Source organism: Spermophilus citellus, assembly GCF_964194105.1.
Source record: "Spermophilus citellus genome assembly, chromosome: 16".
NCBI lineage: Eukaryota > Metazoa > Chordata > Mammalia > Rodentia > Sciuridae > Spermophilus > Spermophilus citellus.
Window position 1 is genome coordinate 42,879,853 of NC_138196.1, and position 20,393 is coordinate 42,900,245.

General features: G+C 35.5%; 1 protein-coding gene across 6 annotated transcripts in view; it reads right to left on the reverse strand.

The window, feature by feature from the left end:
- The window catches only part of DLC1 (DLC1 Rho GTPase activating protein), a 391,806-nt gene that overhangs the window by 286,807 nt on the left and 84,606 nt on the right, over window positions 1-20,393 (reverse strand). For all 6 annotated transcript variants that reach the window (XM_081269380.1, XM_081269382.1, XM_081269381.1 and 3 more), the window contains exons 3-4: window positions 12,054-12,203; window positions 3,864-4,004 (exon numbers count right to left, since the gene is read on the reverse strand). In XM_081269380.1, the coding sequence (XP_081125506.1) occupies window positions 3,864-4,004; window positions 12,054-12,203 (291 nt within the window). The remainder of the gene's footprint in view (window positions 1-3,863; window positions 4,005-12,053; window positions 12,204-20,393) is intronic.

Sequence of the window (20,393 nt, forward strand, 5' to 3'; positions counted from 1 at the left end):
TCTGTTGTTCATAGTCCATCTTGACCTGGGGGGAAGTTCAAGAGTATATAGATGTGCAAGACTTCAGGTTTATCTAGACACACAAGTTCATTAAGCTGAATAATTAAAATTAGGAATATATATATGTATATATATGCATATATATGATATATAAATGGCATACTTTAATACTTTAATAAAAACATCAAGGGTAAAAAAAAAACCAAAATAATCTCTGAATTTATAGTGTCATGCTTTAAAATCTCTCATGTAGCTGCCTTATATTAATGTAGTTGCCTTATAGTAACTAACACTGGAACAACTCTATCCATGGAAGACACTGAAGATGGAGAATGACATGACTATCTTGCTCTACAGTGCTTCAAAACACTTTATATAAAAGGCACAACTGTTCTGGAGTTGTTTGTAGAACATTCTAGTATGGAAGGCATTTTGAGTCTGTTTCAAAGGCACAAAACCAGATTTAGGAGAGAAACTGATCAACATCTTAGCATAAAGTGCAAGGATTCTCTTTTTCCTAGGTGAGCGTTTTCTTTTGACAAAGGATAATCTACTTCTAAACACTTTCATTTTTGTGTGAAATATATTGCATAATGATTTTAATGCTTACTTTTCAGCATGATATATACATAGAATTAGCAAAAAATTTGAAGATTATTCATTGATCTGATTCTAATAATAAATATAAAATAATTCCTATTGAAAAATAGTACTTAGAAATCCAAGGACCTTAGGCATAAAAGGAAAGCCAAATATTTTTAGAAGTTAGTCACCATTATTAATAGGTTTTGCAGTGGCAAATCAAATGTAATGTTAAACTTCTGAAATGAATGAAAGCATTCTGCAAAAATGTGACATGATAGAACAGAAGGTTAGTTATTATGTAGGTGGGTGTGTTAAGAAGTTGTTCTTAGAATTCGTGTTTTTACTTCACATTAAAATTGAAAATTTAGTCCATAGTGAAAAGTAAACATCTATAGGATACTAAGAGTTTTTCCTTTTCACCAAGTATCCAGACTGCTTTTATATAACATCTATTACCTAAGCTCCAAATTATGGGTCAAGGTATCTGTTTAATTTCTAATAAAATTCTTCGTTGTAATATGCCAACATAAAATTTATTCACAGCCCAAGAATCAGTTTCAAACTGTAGTAAAAAGGGAATACCCGAAAGAATAGTATTGTTAATAACAACAAAAAAATCATATGCCCCCACACAAAGCAAAAGCCTATTTTTAAAGCTATTCTTATTAATTGTCCATTTTATTTAAGAAATTTCCTCAAAGTCAGTTGTCTTCAATAGTGGAATGTTTCTTTCTAGATACTTTTCATGACCTGCTGGGGAATGTTACCAAATTATAGTTCAGAAGTAGGAAACAGATATATGTCCATTTGTCTAATAACAAGGTATTGGTAGATTGGTCAGTTTTTAATTTTCTTAAATTGGAATATTGTCTTTGGAGGTTGAGTCAGTTGCAGAATGATTCATGTGTCCTGATTATGAAGCACCTTGGGCATCTGAGCTCTAGTCACATCCTGTTTTCTTCAAAGTTAACAAATTTACAGTGAGTGCTTGATTTGGATATACCAAAAACAATTTTTCTGTTTAATAATTGATTTAAGTATATATTTAAAATTTTGAGGGGGTGCTGGGGATTGAAGTCAGGGGCACTCGACTGCTGAGCCACATCCCCAGTCCTATTTTGTATTTTATTTAGAGACAGGGTCTCACTGAGTTGCTTAACACCTCACTTTTGCTGAGGCTGGCTTTGAACTCGCTATCCTTCTGTCTCAGCCTCCTGAGCAGCTGGGATTACAGGTACCACTGCACCCAGTGACTTAAGTATATCTTAATTGTGACAGTTGAATAATTAGTTTGGTCAACTGATGAAGCAAAGGATGAAAAATTTGAACAGGGAACCCATCACAAGGTATCCAAAGGATTAGTCCTGGGAAAGCTGATGGTTTGTATTTCTCATTGTATATGCCTCTGTGTAACTTTCTTTACTACCCTTGAAAACATGAGGGTAATGAAGAAAGATAAAGGAACTGCACACACAGTTGTATACATGATAGCGAATTACGAGGCACTCTCACACAGAAACTGCACTTTCCAGGGGGACAAAAGTGGATACCACTGTCAATTATTCTAAACTGAAAGATGAACGTGAAAGTAAACATCAGGGTGAAAAGAACTGTTCTGCAGGGTACTAGCAGGTGCTTCCAAAAGCAAATTAAAGCAAAAAATACCGTTAAGAAGGGCCTTTACCCACATCCCCAATGTTAAAAAGCCAATGATTCTCAAAATCTTCAAGTTAAACTGCTGAGACGGCTGGGGTTGTAGCTCAGTGGTAGAACACTTGCCTAGCTCATGTGAGGCATTGGGTTCGATTCTCAGCACCACATATAAACAAGTAAAATAAAATCCATTGACAACTTAAAAAATATTAAAAAAAACCATTGAGAGAACATGTATGTTTTAAAAATCCTTCCTTAATCAGAATGAGGTAAAATGAAATACTTGGATTCCACAGTCTAATTTTGCATTTTGCATTTCAACAGGGTTGACTCTGTATTTTCAGTGTACCCCAAAATAACATTGTGCAGTAACTTTTTGATTCCTCCTATTCCCAATACATAGAGCACTACCATGGTGCACATAGCACTTGCATTTCATATCTCCTTGTGCTAGAATGAAAATTATTTAAAGACAGAGAATATGTTTTATTCCTCTGCATATTTTTTTTTTCATCTAGCATAGTAAATGGCATGTAAGAGGTGTTCAATAGATGTTTATCAACCAAAATACTCTGGATATATATAATAACAGGAAATGTAATTTCTAGGTAAATATTAAAATCAGACATATCTGCATTTTCAATGAAGTATTTTCATTCATATTGCAATAGCAGTACATTTTCCATGTTTCAAATTCAGAGTGTTCTCTGTTGAGTCCTATTTCAGAGGGCTATTTTATTTTAAAGGCAGGCAAAGAAGCAATCCAAACTTGTTTCTCTGTGTTAAGCTAACATGGGCTTTAAAAAAAATAATACAACACTGTGATTTTCACCAAACTAGGAAAGGTTATTTTGGAACTGCTTGGATTGTAGATATTTGAAGTAGTAATTACTTCCTCCATAAATGTTACCTTTTAGAGTCAAATACTATTTTCCTGGTGCAGTTCACTTTTTGCTTAAAGGAAAATCTCTTTTATTCACAATTCACCATGCTGTATTATTCCATGCAGTAACTATATTTTTACTTGTTTTGATGGCATTATGAAGTTCATGAAGCATCATTATAATAATGACAGTAGCTTACCTTTATTCAGCCCTTATTCTGTATCAAACACTTAGCTAAGCCCCTCACATGAGTATTATCATCAATGCTCACAGATAATCTATAAAGTGGATGATTTTGGATATCTCTATCTCCATCTCTGTCATCTCCCTGTATCTATCTACTTATCTATTCATCCCTCTATCCATCAGTATCTATCATCTATATGTCAAGGAAGTTTTTAGAAAGATAATTTTCTAAGTAGCAAGTGGCATTCTCAGGATACTAATGCAGGAGAAAAGCCTTCTGCAGTTTTGTGTTATTGGTTCTTTAAAGTTATGAGTGTTCAGTAACAAAATTTAATTACCATATTTTGCATAATTCTGGATTCATGGCCTGTTTTAGCAAACTTACTGTATTGTCATCGATTAAACAAACACATGTGTTCAGGGTGGTGAATACTCCAAATTGACATGGCAAAGACTCCAAGAGTGTTTCTTCTATATTGAATGGATAGAATATCAACTCTCATCTGATATTCACAACACTTACATGTTGAGACTGACTTCTCATTTACAACTTACCATTGCCTTGGGTTTGGTTCCAGAAATGGTCAGTGGGGTGGAAGATGGTAGATCAGTGGACTCAGTGTTAGAAGGCAAATTTACTTGTGTCTGATTTACTGAAGTAGTATCTGCTCCACTTTCAGATCCCGATTCCAGATCCTATTAAAAACAAATGCATTCATATGAATGATGTGTGACTAATCCCTCTGTGCTCATTTCCCTGCCACCAGCCCCTTTCCACTTCCTTCTGTCAACACACACTTAAGGGTCGCTAACACTGACATGTCACTCAAAATCATATGATTTTGTAACAACAATCATACTCTTCTGAGGGTCTGAAACTACTTGAGAGAGAGGTATCATACTACTTGAGTAATTTAACAACTTAATGCAAATTGGAAGGGGTAGGTGGGAGAGCTAGCTAGGGCATAGCAGTAAGAATTAGGAAGTAGAAGACCATAGATTCCCTTCCTCACTGTGTGACCTTGAGCAACTCAATTAACACTGCACACACTACAGGAGGGCATGAATTATGTTTTGTCATGTGTGATTCAATGATCCTGTTTGAAAGTGGGTATGCTAATGATATGCACTTAGAGAATTTTATGAGGATTAAGCAAGATATATACAAAGTGCATGTAACTGTGCGTGATCATTTTCATTAAATGTTAACCATTACTAGAAACTTTATTAATATCCTATGTCTTCTTAATAACTACTTATAAGACACCCATTGAATGATGCAAACATTTGGTAACCTCTGCAAAGGCTGTGCATTTAATTTATCAAATGCTGTCTTACAGGTGATCCTACTGTAAAGAGGAAAGATGAGAACAGGAGAAACTGAAGAGGAGAGCAAAGGCACATGTCACCCCACGCTTTCAACCTGAGAAAAAATGAGATAAATATTTCTGAATCTACTCTTTTTACATCTCAAACTTACCATGGTCTACATGGTCAGATATCTTCTCTGAAACCTAACTTTCTGACTATATGTTTTACCATTCTTTGGTTTCTTAGGATGCTCTGGTAGTACTGCCTGTTTTCAGTTCTTCTAGTAGATCAAGCTGGTGTTTCAAGACAGGGACTATGCCCTTTCTTTGAAGCACCTGTCAACTATTTAAAGCCCAAATAGTTTCCTTCCCTTAACATCTGCAATATATTTTTGTTAACATCTTATTGTTCACCATACCTTATTTATATTTACCATCTATCATTAAATCTGTTGTTTTTTTGTGTTACCTACCTACCTACCTACCTACCTACCTATCTACAGATCCATTCCTCCATCTTTAAATCTTTGACAATTAGGAGGCATGCATCACAAAATCAGGAGCTTTGCCTGACATGTACACTGCTACATCTTCAGGTCTTAGAACAGTGCCTGACACACAGACATGGTCATGTAAAATTGTTTTGTAAAAGAACAACTGCATGGATAATACAAACCTTTCCTTTCTTCGTCTTCACAATGTAAGTATTTTTTTTTGCTATAAAATTATAAATCATAAATAGAATTGAAACTCAGTTTTCTTCAGTTGTAATGGTATAAAAGCATATACTAATAAAGACGAAGAGTAATAAATGATGAAAAGTATACTGTATTCTTTAATAATGTGTTTGTGTATAAAGTATACTGTAACCAAATTTCTGATGTTTGGAGTGACTTCAGATCAGGCCATCTATTTTATTTGCATATTTATTTTTCTGCACAGAGAAAGCAAGAAACATTTTATTCTAGATAAAATATGATTCATTTAAATTTCAAGCATCAAATAAGTAGTCAGTAATAGCAGGTAATTTTTGAATATTATCTAATGCATACTCATAAGTAGCAGGTAATTTATAATCCATTTATATTTGACCTTTTGTAGATCAAAAATTGGTTGCAATTCATTTTGCCCTCCTGTTGATGATTTGATTAGGTCATTAACAGGGTAATCCTGCAACTTTCTAACCATGCAAGGGTTCTGAGGTGAAATAATATATTTAAATAAAAAACTACCCTCTTTTGTGTTTTTGCCTTTTACAGACCTTACCTCACCGCCCATATCTTCCTCCTGTGGTCATCACCCCTGTGTGGGAGGTTCTATTATCATCACTTGAGAGAAGATGAAGCCATGACCTGGGGTGAGTCACTCCACTCAAGTCACGCTTTCTCACAGAGCTGGCATTGAAACTCAGGCCTTTCTGACCTCAGGGTTCAACCTGGTAAACTAACTCCATCTGTTCTATTGAGGTCCTAAACAACTAAGTAACTGATGTAATAATGTGCAGTTTGGCAGAAATCTTTATCATTTTCTCTTCTTTCCTCTGTTCACTATGAAAAATATCATACAAGTTCTCTCCAGATCTCCCACATTCCTTCTCTCCTTTGTCCACTGCTTCTGTACCCAAACCCAGAGGTGAATAAGACCCAAATTATCATTATACTATCACCTAATAATTTACCTGCAATTCACCTTTGCTTTGTGTAATTCCTCTTTTATACCATCCTCCTACAAGGCTCTAGTAATGACTCTTACTCTATTCCTTCAACTATACCTGGCTATAGAAGTATAAAAATCTCAGAGGAGTTCTTGTTGTGCTAGGTAATCAGTGTGATATGTGCTAGAGATGCATACGCAGTTCAATTTTGGTGCAAAAGACTGAGAATCTAGTGATCCATTGGATATATAGATATGGAGATCATAAAAAGCTGTCTCATTGGTGACCCTCATCATGAAGAAGGTGACATAAGCCATGCTAATTCCCAGGGAGAACATTCAAAGTCAGACAGTCAGGAGAATTGAGTCTAGAACCTGGATATGAGATTTAAGGGACAAATGGGGAAAGAGGAGCCATTGGCATATATAGAAAGTAAGTGTCATGGAGGTAGAGAAGAAAAAACAGGGAGGAGCCAGAAGCCAAAGGAGTAGTGATAATTAAAGGGAAGAGAGTGCTGGATAGTGTCACTGTAATAGCTAAAGACTGTGCTGTTCCTACTGAATTTGTCAGTTAGGAGATGAAGGGTGGAGAAATGATGGAGCCATAGCCAGGAATTAAATCAAGGAGGAGATACTCAGATGAAAGCTTGGCTCATACCCAAAAAGAGTGAGATAGGGCAGTGCTTGAGTAAAGATCAAGGGAAGACTTTTTGCTTTTGTTTTTAAATTTCTCCATTGAAAAACAGCAATGATCTCACTTACCACCCATGTCTATTTTCCTGGAGTACTAACATGGCAGTCTTTTTGTTTTTTATTTGTTCTAATCAGGTGTATATGACAGCAGAATGCATTTTGATTCATTATACACAAATGGAACACAACTTTTCATTTCTCTAGTTGTACATGATATAGCATCACACCATATGTGCAGTCATACATGTACTTAGAGTAATGATGTCCATTTCATTCTACCATCTTTCCTGCCCTCACGCCACCTTTGGTATTTCAGGATTGGCTTACTTTGCTTAGCATCATATTTTCCAACTCCACTTATTTACCTGCAAATGCCATAATTTTATTCCCTTTTAATGCTGAGTAATATTCCATTGTGTATATGTACCACAGTTTCTTTATCCATTCATCTATTGAAGGGCATCTAGTTTAGCTATTGTGAATTGAGCTGCTATAGACACTGATGTGGCTGTGTCACTATAGTACACTGATTTTAAGACCTTTGGGTAAAGATGGAGGAATGGGATAGTTGGGTCAAAGAGTGTTCCATCCCAAGTTTTGTAAGGAGTCTCCATACTGATTTCCAGAGTGGTTGTACTAATTTGCAGTACCACCAGCAATGTATGAGTGTACCTTTTCCCCCACATCCTTGCCAACACCTATTATAACAGTTATTATAGCAGTCTTAAATAAAGAAAGGATTTATTTAATACACGGCAGAGAAAATACAGCATGTATATATGCTTAAGAAAAGAATAAGAACTGACAGGAAGAGAGCAGTGGAATTTGAACCTACAAGAAAGAATGAATAATTGGTGGAGCTAAGCTAGAAGTCAGGAACGGAAGTAAGGACACAGACTGTAAGATCAGAATTAGATGATAGGAACAACATATGTTTGATTGACAAAGGAAGAAAGAAAGTAGAATCACCTACAGCCATAAGCAGTTTGATGCTGGAAATTCTGTCATTGGCTTCCATTTATGTGACAAGATAAATAAATGCAAGGATTGGGTAGGGGTTTGAGGATCATTAAATATTTGAATAGCTACTTTGGATGATCCGGGGATACCGAAAAATACTGCAGAGCAATGTCAGAGGTACTTTAAAGGTAGAGAAATGGCTACAGCCTACATATTTCCTAAACTATCCCCATGGTATGGATGAAATATCTCAAGAGATTGTCAATATTCCTTTGATTACACATTGTCCCCCTATTAGTAACTCAAAACTCAGAAGATTTTATTATTAAGAAAAAAGGACCCTATCAGACAAGGGGATTATGGTTCAGGAAATGATGTTTATCCCATTGTCAATGAAAAATTTGCATCTTGGAAAGGTTTATAATATAGCAGGATGAACATGGCTTTTCTGATGTGCAAGTAATATCACCAGTTGGGTGACTCAAGGTAAATTAATTACCACTTCCCAACTGTGTGGCCTTGGGTAAGTTACTTATCCTTTCTGAAACTCAGGTTTTGCATTTTAGGATTCTCAAGAGGATCAATGAATTAACATATATAAAGATTAATGCTTACTAAACACTACTACCTGTCACTTATCCCAAGAGATTAGCTCTCTTTAGCCATCTTGAGATAATGACATTAGTAAATGCTTGGATAAAGTTGGGTTTGGGACTGCAAAAGAGAAAACCAGATTTCGGGCTGTGGAGTATCTACCAAGGCATCACCAACTTGTGTGGATCTAGTTAGGCAGCCTCTTTAAATCTTTATCTCAATCTTTATTTTAATATTTGTTTCAGGTTAAAATCATTTGATTCCAGCCTGTATTATTCTTCATATTCTTTATTATATGTAGAATTAACTTTGGCATTTTTTTTTCATAAATATTCTCAAACTGGGGTTGGGGAAGAATCATGGTTTCACTGTATGTCTTGTTCTTCTTGCTAAACTATAAATTCACAGTGGAGTGGGTGGGTGGGGTAGTGGTAGTGTCTCCTCTGAATCTGGGACAGTGTTCCTTGGTGAATGATTAAAGTCATAATCATGCCATTATAATCCTCTTATTCCATCGCACAATTATCAAAAGGAATGGAAAGTGCTTGTGGAAAAAAAAATTGATGATGAGAGAATGTTAAAATTAACTTTAAATACCAAGGAACGTAAATATAGACCCCGGGGTGACCTAGAAAATCATAAAGACCAAAAAAAGAGTTTTGAGGCATGAGGAACTTGTCTTGTTCATCTTTAACCCTCTGCCTGATGTGGATACAGAGCAAAGGGACAAGAATTCACCATTACCAAATATGTATTCTCTGCCATATCTATGCAAAACATATCACATACATTCTTTCATTTGCTTCCCCCAATGAGACATCCATTAAGAAACAACAACTCTCATTTTTATATGAAATTAAATAATTTGAGAAATTAAATAATTCTTTTATGTTCCCAGATAGTCAGTTATAAAACTGGAATTTGAACCAGTTCTGAAGCCACCAAAGTTCACAATGTTTCTACTATGGTATTTTAAACATTCTGACTATAAAATGAGAGCTAAGAAATGAATCTCTAGTTACAGAAGCAATTGTTGTGGTAATTTTCCACAAGCTAAACTGTGTAATATAAAGTCCAATTTACAAATTTGAATGAAGCAGAAAATGTAGGTGTAGACCAATTCTAAGATCATAACATATTAACTCCTATTTTTGTTTGTCCTTATGCAGCTTACTAGCTTTACTAAGATTCTCTTGCTTTTTGAGATAGTGACAACAGTATGGAGTTGTATTCAGCAGAAATCTGGGGCTGAATCTTTCTCCTAAATACATGGAGATTGAGGAAAGTTGAATGTAAAGAGAAAGAGAGATTTGAAAGATAGGTGAGAACATTTTTCGAGAAAACATAGCTCACAGCTAAATTAATGGTAAAGAGGTATTAAGTATTACCTCCTATTAAAAACATAAACTTATTCTTGTCTTTGAAGTTGTTGATGCAAATGAGCATGAAGTTTCTATACATTCTTCATATGCAAATAAAATTAAATAGTCCCTCCTTGTTGACCTTCAGGAAAAAACTTTATATTTCTTCCATTTGGAGCCAATTCTACTTGGTAAAACTATATTATGTGCACCACACTAGGGTGGCACAGGGGAGAAAGTAACGGATTCTGACTAGGAAGGTATTTCATTTCTACTGGCTTTTATAAATATTTAGTTTCGTATTTACTGAATTTTAATTCGATTTTATTGTTACTACTACAACTTTTATCATTTTGGATTAAGATATCAGATTTTCACGATCAATTAGAAAGCAGCATGGTGTAGTGGTTCATGAACACAGCTCTGGATAGAGACTGGCAGCATCTGTACGCCAACTCTGGAACATGCAGTTACTCCCTTCTCTGTACCTTTTACTCATCTGAAAATTTTACAAAGAATGAATGTGTTAACCTTAGAATAATATGCACTGATATATTAGAGTTAGCTTTTATTTTAATCTTTTTTTTTACTTCAAAATCAATGATAGAACAAAGCAATGGTAGAACAATACAAAGGAATTGAGGACATAATATTTGTATTTTAGAAATAGGTGCTCACAATTCACAATAGCTAGACTGTGGAACCAACCTAGATGCCCTTCAATAGATGAATGGATAAAAAAATTGTGGCATTTATACACAATGGAGAATTACTCTGCATTAAAAAATGACAAAATCATGGAATTTGCAGGGAAATGGATGGCATTAGAGCAGATTATGCTAAGTGAAGCTAGCTGATCCCTAAAAAACAAATGCCAAATGTCTTCTTTGATATAAGGAGAGCAACTAAGAACAGACTAGGGAGGAAGAGCATGAGAAGAAGATTAACATTAAACAGGGATGAGAGGTGGGAGGGAAAGGGAGAGAGAAGGGTAATTGCATGGAAATGGAAGGAGACCCTCATTGTTATACAAAATTACATACAAGAGCAAGCGAGGGGAAAGGGAAAAAAACAAGGGGGAGAAATGAATTACAGTAGATGGGGTAGAGAGAGAAGATGGAAGGAGAGAGGAGGGGAGGGGGGATAGTAGAGGATAGGAAAGGCAGCAGAATACAACAGACACTAGTATGGCAATATGTAAAACAGTGGATGTGTAACCTATGTGATTCTGCAATCTGTATACGGGGTAAAAATGGGAGTTCATAACCCACTTGAATCAAATGTGTGAAATATGATATGTTAAGAACTATGTAATGTTTTGAACAACCAACAATAAAAATTTAAAAAAAAAGAAATAGGTGCTCAAATTTTCTACGTGATTTTCTGCTGCTTTGATCTCAGTTCATTCTTGACTTGATGTGCTTATTATTGCATAATACAAGTTAGAAATTGAAAATGGATTCATGGCTTAATTATAAATTCCACCATCATATTTAGTAGTTTTGCATTTAATACGCAGAGTCAGTTAATATGAAACTAACATTAAGTATGTAAAATGTATAGTTAATCCTGAAATCTATCTCTTTCAAAATTTGTTCAGAATGTCAGAATCTCGGAGGAGTGTTTGTCATATAATATTAATGCACAGTAGAATATAATTCTGACCTCTGTTCTCTTTGTTATATTTCACTGAATGAATTTTAGAGTGCTCTCAAGTTAATCTCATTTAAATTCTTTCTTACAGTATACTGGGTTAATTCAGCCACCATCTACCCATCCATGCAGAAAAATAGTTATTAAATATTTTCTTCATGCAATGTACATTTGCAGGTCACTGGAAATAATTTACCAAACAGTACTTGATAATGGAGTTTATATCACATCAGAGCTGACTGTCAGTTAAGGTAACAGCTATAGCAAAGAGGATTTAATCACTAGGAAATATAATATCCCTGGGTGACCTTTCTTCCTGTTCAATGTTAAATATTTTCTTTTGTATCATTCATTTCTCTATGAATTCTCTGCATTAAGCATGGAAATACTTGAGTTGTCTTTATGGGACTCTATTCCATATATATGAGAAGATGCTATTACCAGTTTCACTGGTAACAGGAACTGTGTGCAGTAAAGAGACACACCGTTTGCAGAGGAGAAGTGGGAAGGGGGAAGCTTACAGGAACATGCCGCCGCAGGTTTGTTGGTGTGCTGGATGGAGAGGAGCTGGTGCTGAGAGCATTCTCGATGTCCTGGTCAAGTTGGTCCAGTTTCATAATTAGCAGCACCATGGAGTCCAGTCGCGCCTTATCTCGGTCTTCTCTCATTTCCTGAGGAACAGAACATGTTGTTACTGAACTTGAAAGGCCATTTCTTGGAAAGAATAAAAAGTTCCCTGTTCTTCAATGTGACAAAAAGGACACTGGATAATAGGCAGTGTTCTACTTAAGGAGGAAGGGAAGTTCTATTCTGCATCATCAATGGGCTCTTCATGGGGAGGATACTGATCTAGTGCCAAGAAAGCATTTTACATGAATATTAAAGATATGAAAAAAGTGTAATAACAATGATGCTGATACATGTTTCCCCATTAATTAGCCTTCAGAAAAGATATATTAGTTTTCTTTTTTGCACAGTACAAATTGATTATTTACAAGCTACTAATTATTATTATTTTTTTGTGGCTAGACAGTTAAGAATGTATATGAGAGAATATTTTTGTTAGAGTATTTCTGAATTTACAAAAACTAGATTGAAGCAAGGAAAGTGTTTGGTTTGTTCAGCAGGCAATTTTCCTTGCATGGAGCATTTACTTACTGCTACTTCAAACTGAGTCATATGTCACTGCCAATACACACATACAACAATCTATCTATCTATCTATCTATCTATCTATCTATCTATCTATCTATGTGTATATATATATATATAATATATAATATATATAGTATCTTAATATTACAGAACATTGTTATATCAAAGGAGTGGTATTTATAGTGCTTATAACTTAAAAGAAAGTCATATACATGTATGTGTGTGTGGGTATATATATACTCACACACACATATATATCATATGATTTCTTATTCTGAGTACTCTGGGATACAGACTTATAATTCTGGAAATGTGCTGGTCTAATGGAGCAGCTAAAGCTTCTCACAGACCTTGTAGGGATACTTGGAAATGGTTCTTTACTACTCCTTCAAATCAAGTTAGTTAGTATCAGGAGTCTTCCAAATTCTTTGCAGTGTTCTGGGGATCGGGCTTGGGTAGAAAGAAGGAAAACGACCATGGAAAACAAAGGTAGGTTCTTTAGAAGCAAAATCTGTTGAGAGACTAGTGGACCGAGGGCAAGCCCATTTGAGATAAATCATCATTTGGAGTTGCCAACCTCCCATCTGTCCAAGATATTTATTTGGTGATACCAGCTTTGAAAGGACCACGAGTGGCCAACTTCAAAGGGGAAATAATCATGGTGTGATCCTCAGGGCTTGTCTACACAGGGGTAGCAGGTTGAGGCTTTGTTTTCCTGATGACATTAGTCTTGGGAGGAATGTGATGACTGCTTGAATCAGACCTTCTATTGCGCTTTTGGCATTTCTTCTAATCCTTTCAAATTCCCCATTGGGAGGCACTCCCAGATAACAGGGTAATTTCACGGATTAATCTAATTCTACAGGAATCTCTATGCCTTAAACAACCAGAGCAGATTGCTCATCTTACAGAGGCATTATTTTTCAGAGGTAAAATAATTAGTTTACAAGATTAAGTTGGTCAGAGAATTAATTACTTAAGCTAATACTAGGTAAATTTTCTTTTTTAAAAAAAAGAACTTGAACTTGGTTTAACAGATTAACACATATTGTAAGAATTACTCCTGTTTCCACAAAGACAGATTGCTTTAGAGAATAAATTAAGAACTTTATGCCATGAGCCAATTCCTTCAGAATACTAAACAATTATTATGGTTTCAGTTTCTTCCCATTGTCCCTGCTGAGGAAGCTCTGACAGAGAATCATGAACTTTGGTTATCATAAAGTTTTACTGTGTTTAAAAGTATATATGGTATTTGCAAACAAATCTGAAACTTTATGTAATATCTCTCAACACAATAGAACATTATTATATCAAAGGAGGGTTATTTATAGTGCTTATAACCTAAAAGAAAGTCCCAGAAAAATTAGAGATTATTCCATTTAACACCATTGTAAGTACTCCCCCAAAATGCAAGTCTGGCTGGATAGTAATTAAGTCCCCTTAATGACTCTTCCAATGTTTTTGGTTATATAATTTCCTTCTCTATTCAAGAAGTTGTCTTTGACAAGATGATTTTCTTTGCATCTTCTTATCCACATATGGTTTTGTGTAATTGTCTTTTATTTGTCAGTTATGTCCTCAGGGACAAAGATTAAGTTTTTCTACCTGGCAGATAATTTAGAATTAAGTTATACACTGCACACACAATACATTTTTCAGGACAAATACCAATGAAATCAAGAGAAGCCTGTGAAATAAAACCTCCCAAGCCTTACAAAATATATCTTGATATTTTTCCAGCTACTAAGTTAATGTTGGACACAGCAATACACCCTGCAGCTATCTTGGGCTTATCAGCAGCAGTCTCAAAACGAATTTGTCTTTGAATTAACTGGATACTGAGTTTATGCTTTAAAAACATTTTCAAATCCATTGGATGAGCATTAAATGCTTTCAATGATTTGCCAAAAAGGCTAAAACCAAACAGTCTTGCTCTATGATACAGAATTGTGGTTTTTTTTTTCTTCTTTTTTAGGGCTGGGGATTGAACCCAGAGCCTGGTGCATGCAAGACAAGCACTCTACCAACAGAGCTATATCCCCAGCCCCTCTATGATACAGTTTTAGAGAAATAGCCCTGTTTCTTTCCCCTTTCTTTCAGGAATACCTCAGGGTTCACCATTTATATTCAGCCTGGGGTGTTAAGTATTTCTCGTGTTGCACATTTATAAAACCTTGCAAGATGGACCAGCTATAGATCTGATGCTTCAGCTAAGAATCATTAGGCCTTTTTTTGAAATCATAGGTATTACTATTTCTAAAGTTCTAACGGTTCATATATCCACGTCTAAACTCTGGAAATTAGCTCACACCTGAAAACAGGGAGTGTGTTCGCAGATTTTGGCTATATTGACTTCTTCAATGGAGATTTAATTTCATTCTGTTACAACAATCCATGAAGAGAAAGTTTAATAAGTGAAATCAGTATTGATTTCAAATCAAGGCCACGGTGTTAATTCTCTTCCCTCCCATATTTCCTTTCTTCTTTACTTTCATTACAGCTGTTCTGAGTAAATAAGCAGTATTATTATTATTATTATTATTATCATCATCATTATTATTATTAGTTTTGAACGAAGGAGCACCCTCTCACTGAGTTATATCTCCAGCCCTTTTAAAATTTTTTATTTTGAGATGTAGTCTGTCTCATTTGCTTATTGGCAAAACATTATTAATGTGATTAAATATCCATCATTGAAAAAGACAGATAAGACCCCTGTTTTCTCGAATAATATCACCAACTATGGGAATATAGACAATGAACATTAAAAAAATCACATATAAGATGGCTTCAAATGGGAACAATTGTATGAAAAAAATAGAGTAATGATTCTTTAAGTAACTGTAGGAGGAGTGTCCTACTTTATATAGGGTGGTCAGAAAAGAGCTTTCTGCAGAAGAGAGAGTCGAGGTGGGGGATGAGATGGAAGAGATGATGGAGGTATATGGAGATAGGGAGGGAGGGAGGGAGAGAAGGAGAGGAGGAGGAGAAGAGGAGGAAAGAGGGGATGAGGAGGAGGAGAACTGGGAAATTGGTATTGCAGGTGGAGTAAGGAGTGATACAATGATAACAAGATAGGAATGAATGAATTTGGTCAATAAGAAGATCAGAAAAAAGGCTAGGGATGTGAAGGAGGACACATGGGAGGAAGAGAGAGTGAAGACTCCTGCAAAGTAAGGCTGGAGCCAAATGGGAGCCAGAGAATAGTCTGCTTTGGAGTTCATGGTCAAGTGGTAAACGTCACTCTTTGTGCAATGGAGACCACTAGCAGCATGTGAGAAAATTATTGAGTTATTATTTCATAAACTTTTAGATTTCTCAAAACACACTGGCAATGAAAGATATTTTTGTAATGTTTTAAAAAAATCATTATGATTTACATTATATTTATAATTTTGAATAAGTCAAAACATATTTAAGTTTTCCAATATCTTTCTTAGATACCCCATCCAACAGCTAAGAAATACAGGAGTTCCGAATTGCAGTTACCAGCTCCAGTGTCCTGATTTTGCCGATGAGGAAACTGAACTCTAGGGATACTGTAAGTCCAAGTCAATCCTGCATTGGTAAATCCAAGCCCAGAGCCTGGCTCTCTCACACTCTGCCCTGGTCTCTCCAACATTCCATTTTGTTTTCCTTCCATACATAACATTTTAAATTAATGCCCTCGTGGGTATCATGTGTACTCTTCTCAACTCTTGCAGTCACATTGTTTTTGAAGAGCTCCAATGACTGAAACAATCAATTGGAAACAAAGAAACAAACAAACAAGAAAACCTTTGAAGCTCTCTTGTCCAGTTCTTTAAATTTTTATTTAACAATTTTTAAAGATCCATTGTATGTTTGTACTACTTGCTGTATTTACTGTTGACTAGGAAGCAACCTATTTTATATAAGTGCAGCTATAATTTTTAAAATTGTAAAAAGTGAAATTTTGTCTTACTCTGAGTTCCCAGTTTTTTTTTCCTCTAGAACTAGACAGAATAAGTGGTGTCTGTTCCTGAAACAGCATTTCAAATATCTGAAGAACTACATTGTGCTCATCTTTTTCCTTTTTTGTGGGAGACACCCTCAGTTCCTTATTTGTGGAGTGGGTGGTGCTGAGGATGGAACCCTGGATCTTCACATGGTAGGCACACACTTTACCACTGAGCTACATGCTCAGGCCGTAGTTCATTTCATCATTTCTCACATGACACGTTTTCAAATCTTTATTAGTTCTGTTTATTCTTCTCTGAACATGATAGAATTCTGTCAATTATCTAATTAATTAATGGTTGGTGCCTGGAATGAAACACATGAGTCTGTGTGTTCTCTGGCCAGGGTGGAAGACAGAAGTGCTGCCCCATGTTCTGTGTACCCTCTTTCACTCAGCCTAAGGATCTAGTGCCTGTTTAGAGCACAGACAGGCTATTCTAAATGGGATAGCCAGAGTCTGCTTTTTTAATGAGGAAAAAACATTTAGTTAACTGTGAGCTGAACTTAGTCAATGGTGTGATATATGTCTTCTTTTCCCAGTACGTGCCTGTGTAGTGCTAAGACAGAAACTTCCTGTTGCCTTGAGACTGCAACCAGCTGTTGTCAAAGTGTAGATAATATATGTAGCTGCAGGGGAAGAAATAGCCAGTTATACCTCTTTTAGACACAGGTCAGTAGAGACCAGGCAAGTCAGGATAGAAACTTCTATTCACAGCCACAGAAATGGGCAGTTATATGATATGTCAAAATGCATTCTACTGTCATGTATGACTAAAAAGAACAAATTAAAAAGAATTTTTGCAAAGAAACTTCTATTCAATTTGATTCCTTGTCCAAAACTTAGTCTGGCTAAGCCATGTGGTGAGCATCTGGAAATCTAAATGATGCTCCTAATTTACTTTGAAGAGCTATTTAGCACTGGGCAGTGCAGTTTCTTTAACTGTCATGCTATCTGGGGGAGATAAATAGGGTTTTTAGGGGTCATTATTTCTAAGGATCTCTGAACTGGTAAGACTTAGACAGGAGCCTCCACTCTCCTTCTTTCTTTCCCATTGGGGAAGACAATCCCAACACTGTTCTCCGGTGCTCTTAATTGAACAGAAGAAATCACAGCACACACGCAAGGTGGTGGGCAGGAGGTGCAGGTTACCAGACATTTTACAGACTGGAGAAATGTGAAGTCTAGAGAAAAGAGCGTGTCCACTGGACACACACACAGGCTCTGTTCTGCTAATGCCAAGCATGTGGAAGAGAACAAAAAATTCAGTAAAATACCCAGTGCTTCCAACAGTGTTAGCTGAGCAAATAACAGTGTTGCCTGAATGCCCTGCTTGTCAGTGAGCTGTGGCATCACATAGATAGCCATAATAAATTAAAGGCTGGGCCAGGAATAGAACTTAGACTTCCTGATTCTTAATTCAAGGTTCTGGCCCCAGCACTGTCTTCAATTCCATATGCATCTTCCTGGCTATTCTGGGCTGCTAATACTCCTTCCTCACCCATAAAAGAAAGGGACCCTTTTAGCAAAAGACTTGGATCAGTTTCATCCTGAATTACTTGATCTGCAGCCAGCTGGACAAGTATGAAATCTCCTATTAGTGTTATATATTTCATTTGACAATAAATTCCTCTTTCTACACTTTCCTTTCTTAAAATAATACCCTGCTTAAAGAACTAAAAAGTTATTTTTTTTTCTTTCAGGAGCAATGGAGATATTCATCTGAATTAACTGTCAGAAGCTAAAGATAATATAATTATCCTATGTTAGAATTTTTGGGGAAGTTAAACATGACCGCCTAAATTTTTATTCTGCTGTGTTTCAATATGAATTTCTATAGACCAGGAGAAAATAAAACAAACCAACAACTATCTTCTATTTGCCAGATATAGTCTGTTTGACCCCCAATTCTTTATGTAGTATTTTTAATTAATAATAATGTGCCAATATCATTATAATATTAGATGGTAGAGATGGATGAATGATATTGTTATTTAAAGTTGCTACAAGGAATCTTTTAACTGACATGTAATTATTAACTAAAGATCATGGCTTCAGAGTAAGGGTTTATATTTACTCTATATTAATCTGCTTCCATTTACAAGGCCTGATGAAAATTAAGTTTTTTGGCTTTTTAAAAAAAATTCCAACTAGGCTTCAAATGGCATGTTTCTTAGCTGGAACTTTAGTAAATTGCCTCCCCCATTTTCTAAATAATTGTCCCAGTTTCAAAGGACAATTATGCAGCTGGTCCTTAGGAGTGTGCAGAAGGGCAGGTGTCACCTGGGGGAGAACTGATGGTCAGCGATTCCTCTGTATCCAAGAGAAGTCTGCAGATGACTTTCTCTATGCACTTCAGAGTCCCATTTTTTGAGACTGGCATATAATTTCTGTCAATAATTTGGTAAGTATTCTGAGGTAGATCTTCAATTTATGTACTGAAGTTGGAGATTGGCATGCAGGGTCACTAAACACAGTATACAGCATAAGGTACGCTTTTCTGAGCTGATTGTTCTATGCGGTCATGTTTATGTGGTATCTAAATCCTGGCAGTTTTTGTTCTTTCAAACAATTCTCAAATGGTTTGTTGCTTGGCCACAAGTTTTTTAAAAAACAGGTTCTGTCCTGAATTGAAAACTTAAGGAATATATCTGTTTTGCATTACATTTCTACTGTTTTCAGGATTATTATGATGATCTTTGCTGTGAACAATAAAGACAGACATAGCTAAAATTTTATTCTTTTCCTTTGAAAACATCACCTAATTTTTAAAAAGTTTTCTGAGATCTGACTGTTGTTGACTTTTCTAGTTGTATCTCTCATCACCCTCCTTGATTCTTAAATGTCAATCATCCTGAATCTAACCACTATATCTTCCTTAATATTTTTAAAGTTTAAATGTATTTTCATTTGTGTGTGTGTGAATACATATAAGTGGAAATCTGGCATGTTTTTAACATACTTTAACCATAAAATTATAAAAAAAAGACCATCTGCTAGCTAATGTAATCTCATGTAAACAATACTGTATTTTAGGAAATGCTGTGCTACAGGTATATAGCTTCTTTTGGCTTCTCAAATATGTCATATTCTCTATTTTCCAACAAAGATTTTCAGATTTAGCAAATGAAATTAGGGAATGTCCAGTTATAATTAAACTTCAGGGAAGTAAAAAAGAAATATCTGTGTAAGTTTTTCCTAATGTTACAAGGGACAATATTGCATTGGGCATAGTGATACAAAGACATTTCATTGTCTGAAGGTAAAATGTGACTAGGCATCCTGTATTTTATCTGGCATCTTTAGTTTTGATCCACACAGTGGTGCTGCTTAGACTTAAGCAGTTCTCCCTGCCTGGAGGGACTGATGGAAACAGCTTCAAGTGCATGTCACTGCCACGGACAGCTCTTTCACATGGTTGTTTCCTTGAATGAATGCCCAGTGATTGCCCTTTTAGTCATCCAACTCCAGTGAATGGAAATTTTATTTTTTTTTCAGTGCTTTATTTTGTGTTATAATGCTAGAAATTTCTTCAAGTTACCATTTTTGGGTTTTCTTTAGAAACCAAAATGAAAAAATGCATGAGACTATTCTTGTGATCTTTTAAGAATTTTAAATTTACTTGATTTTAATACTTTGTATTAGATCTTCCATGAATGAGTATCTTAAGAGTAAATCTCTTTTTTTTTTTTTGCCATTATATGTTTTTTCATTGAAGACTTTCCCA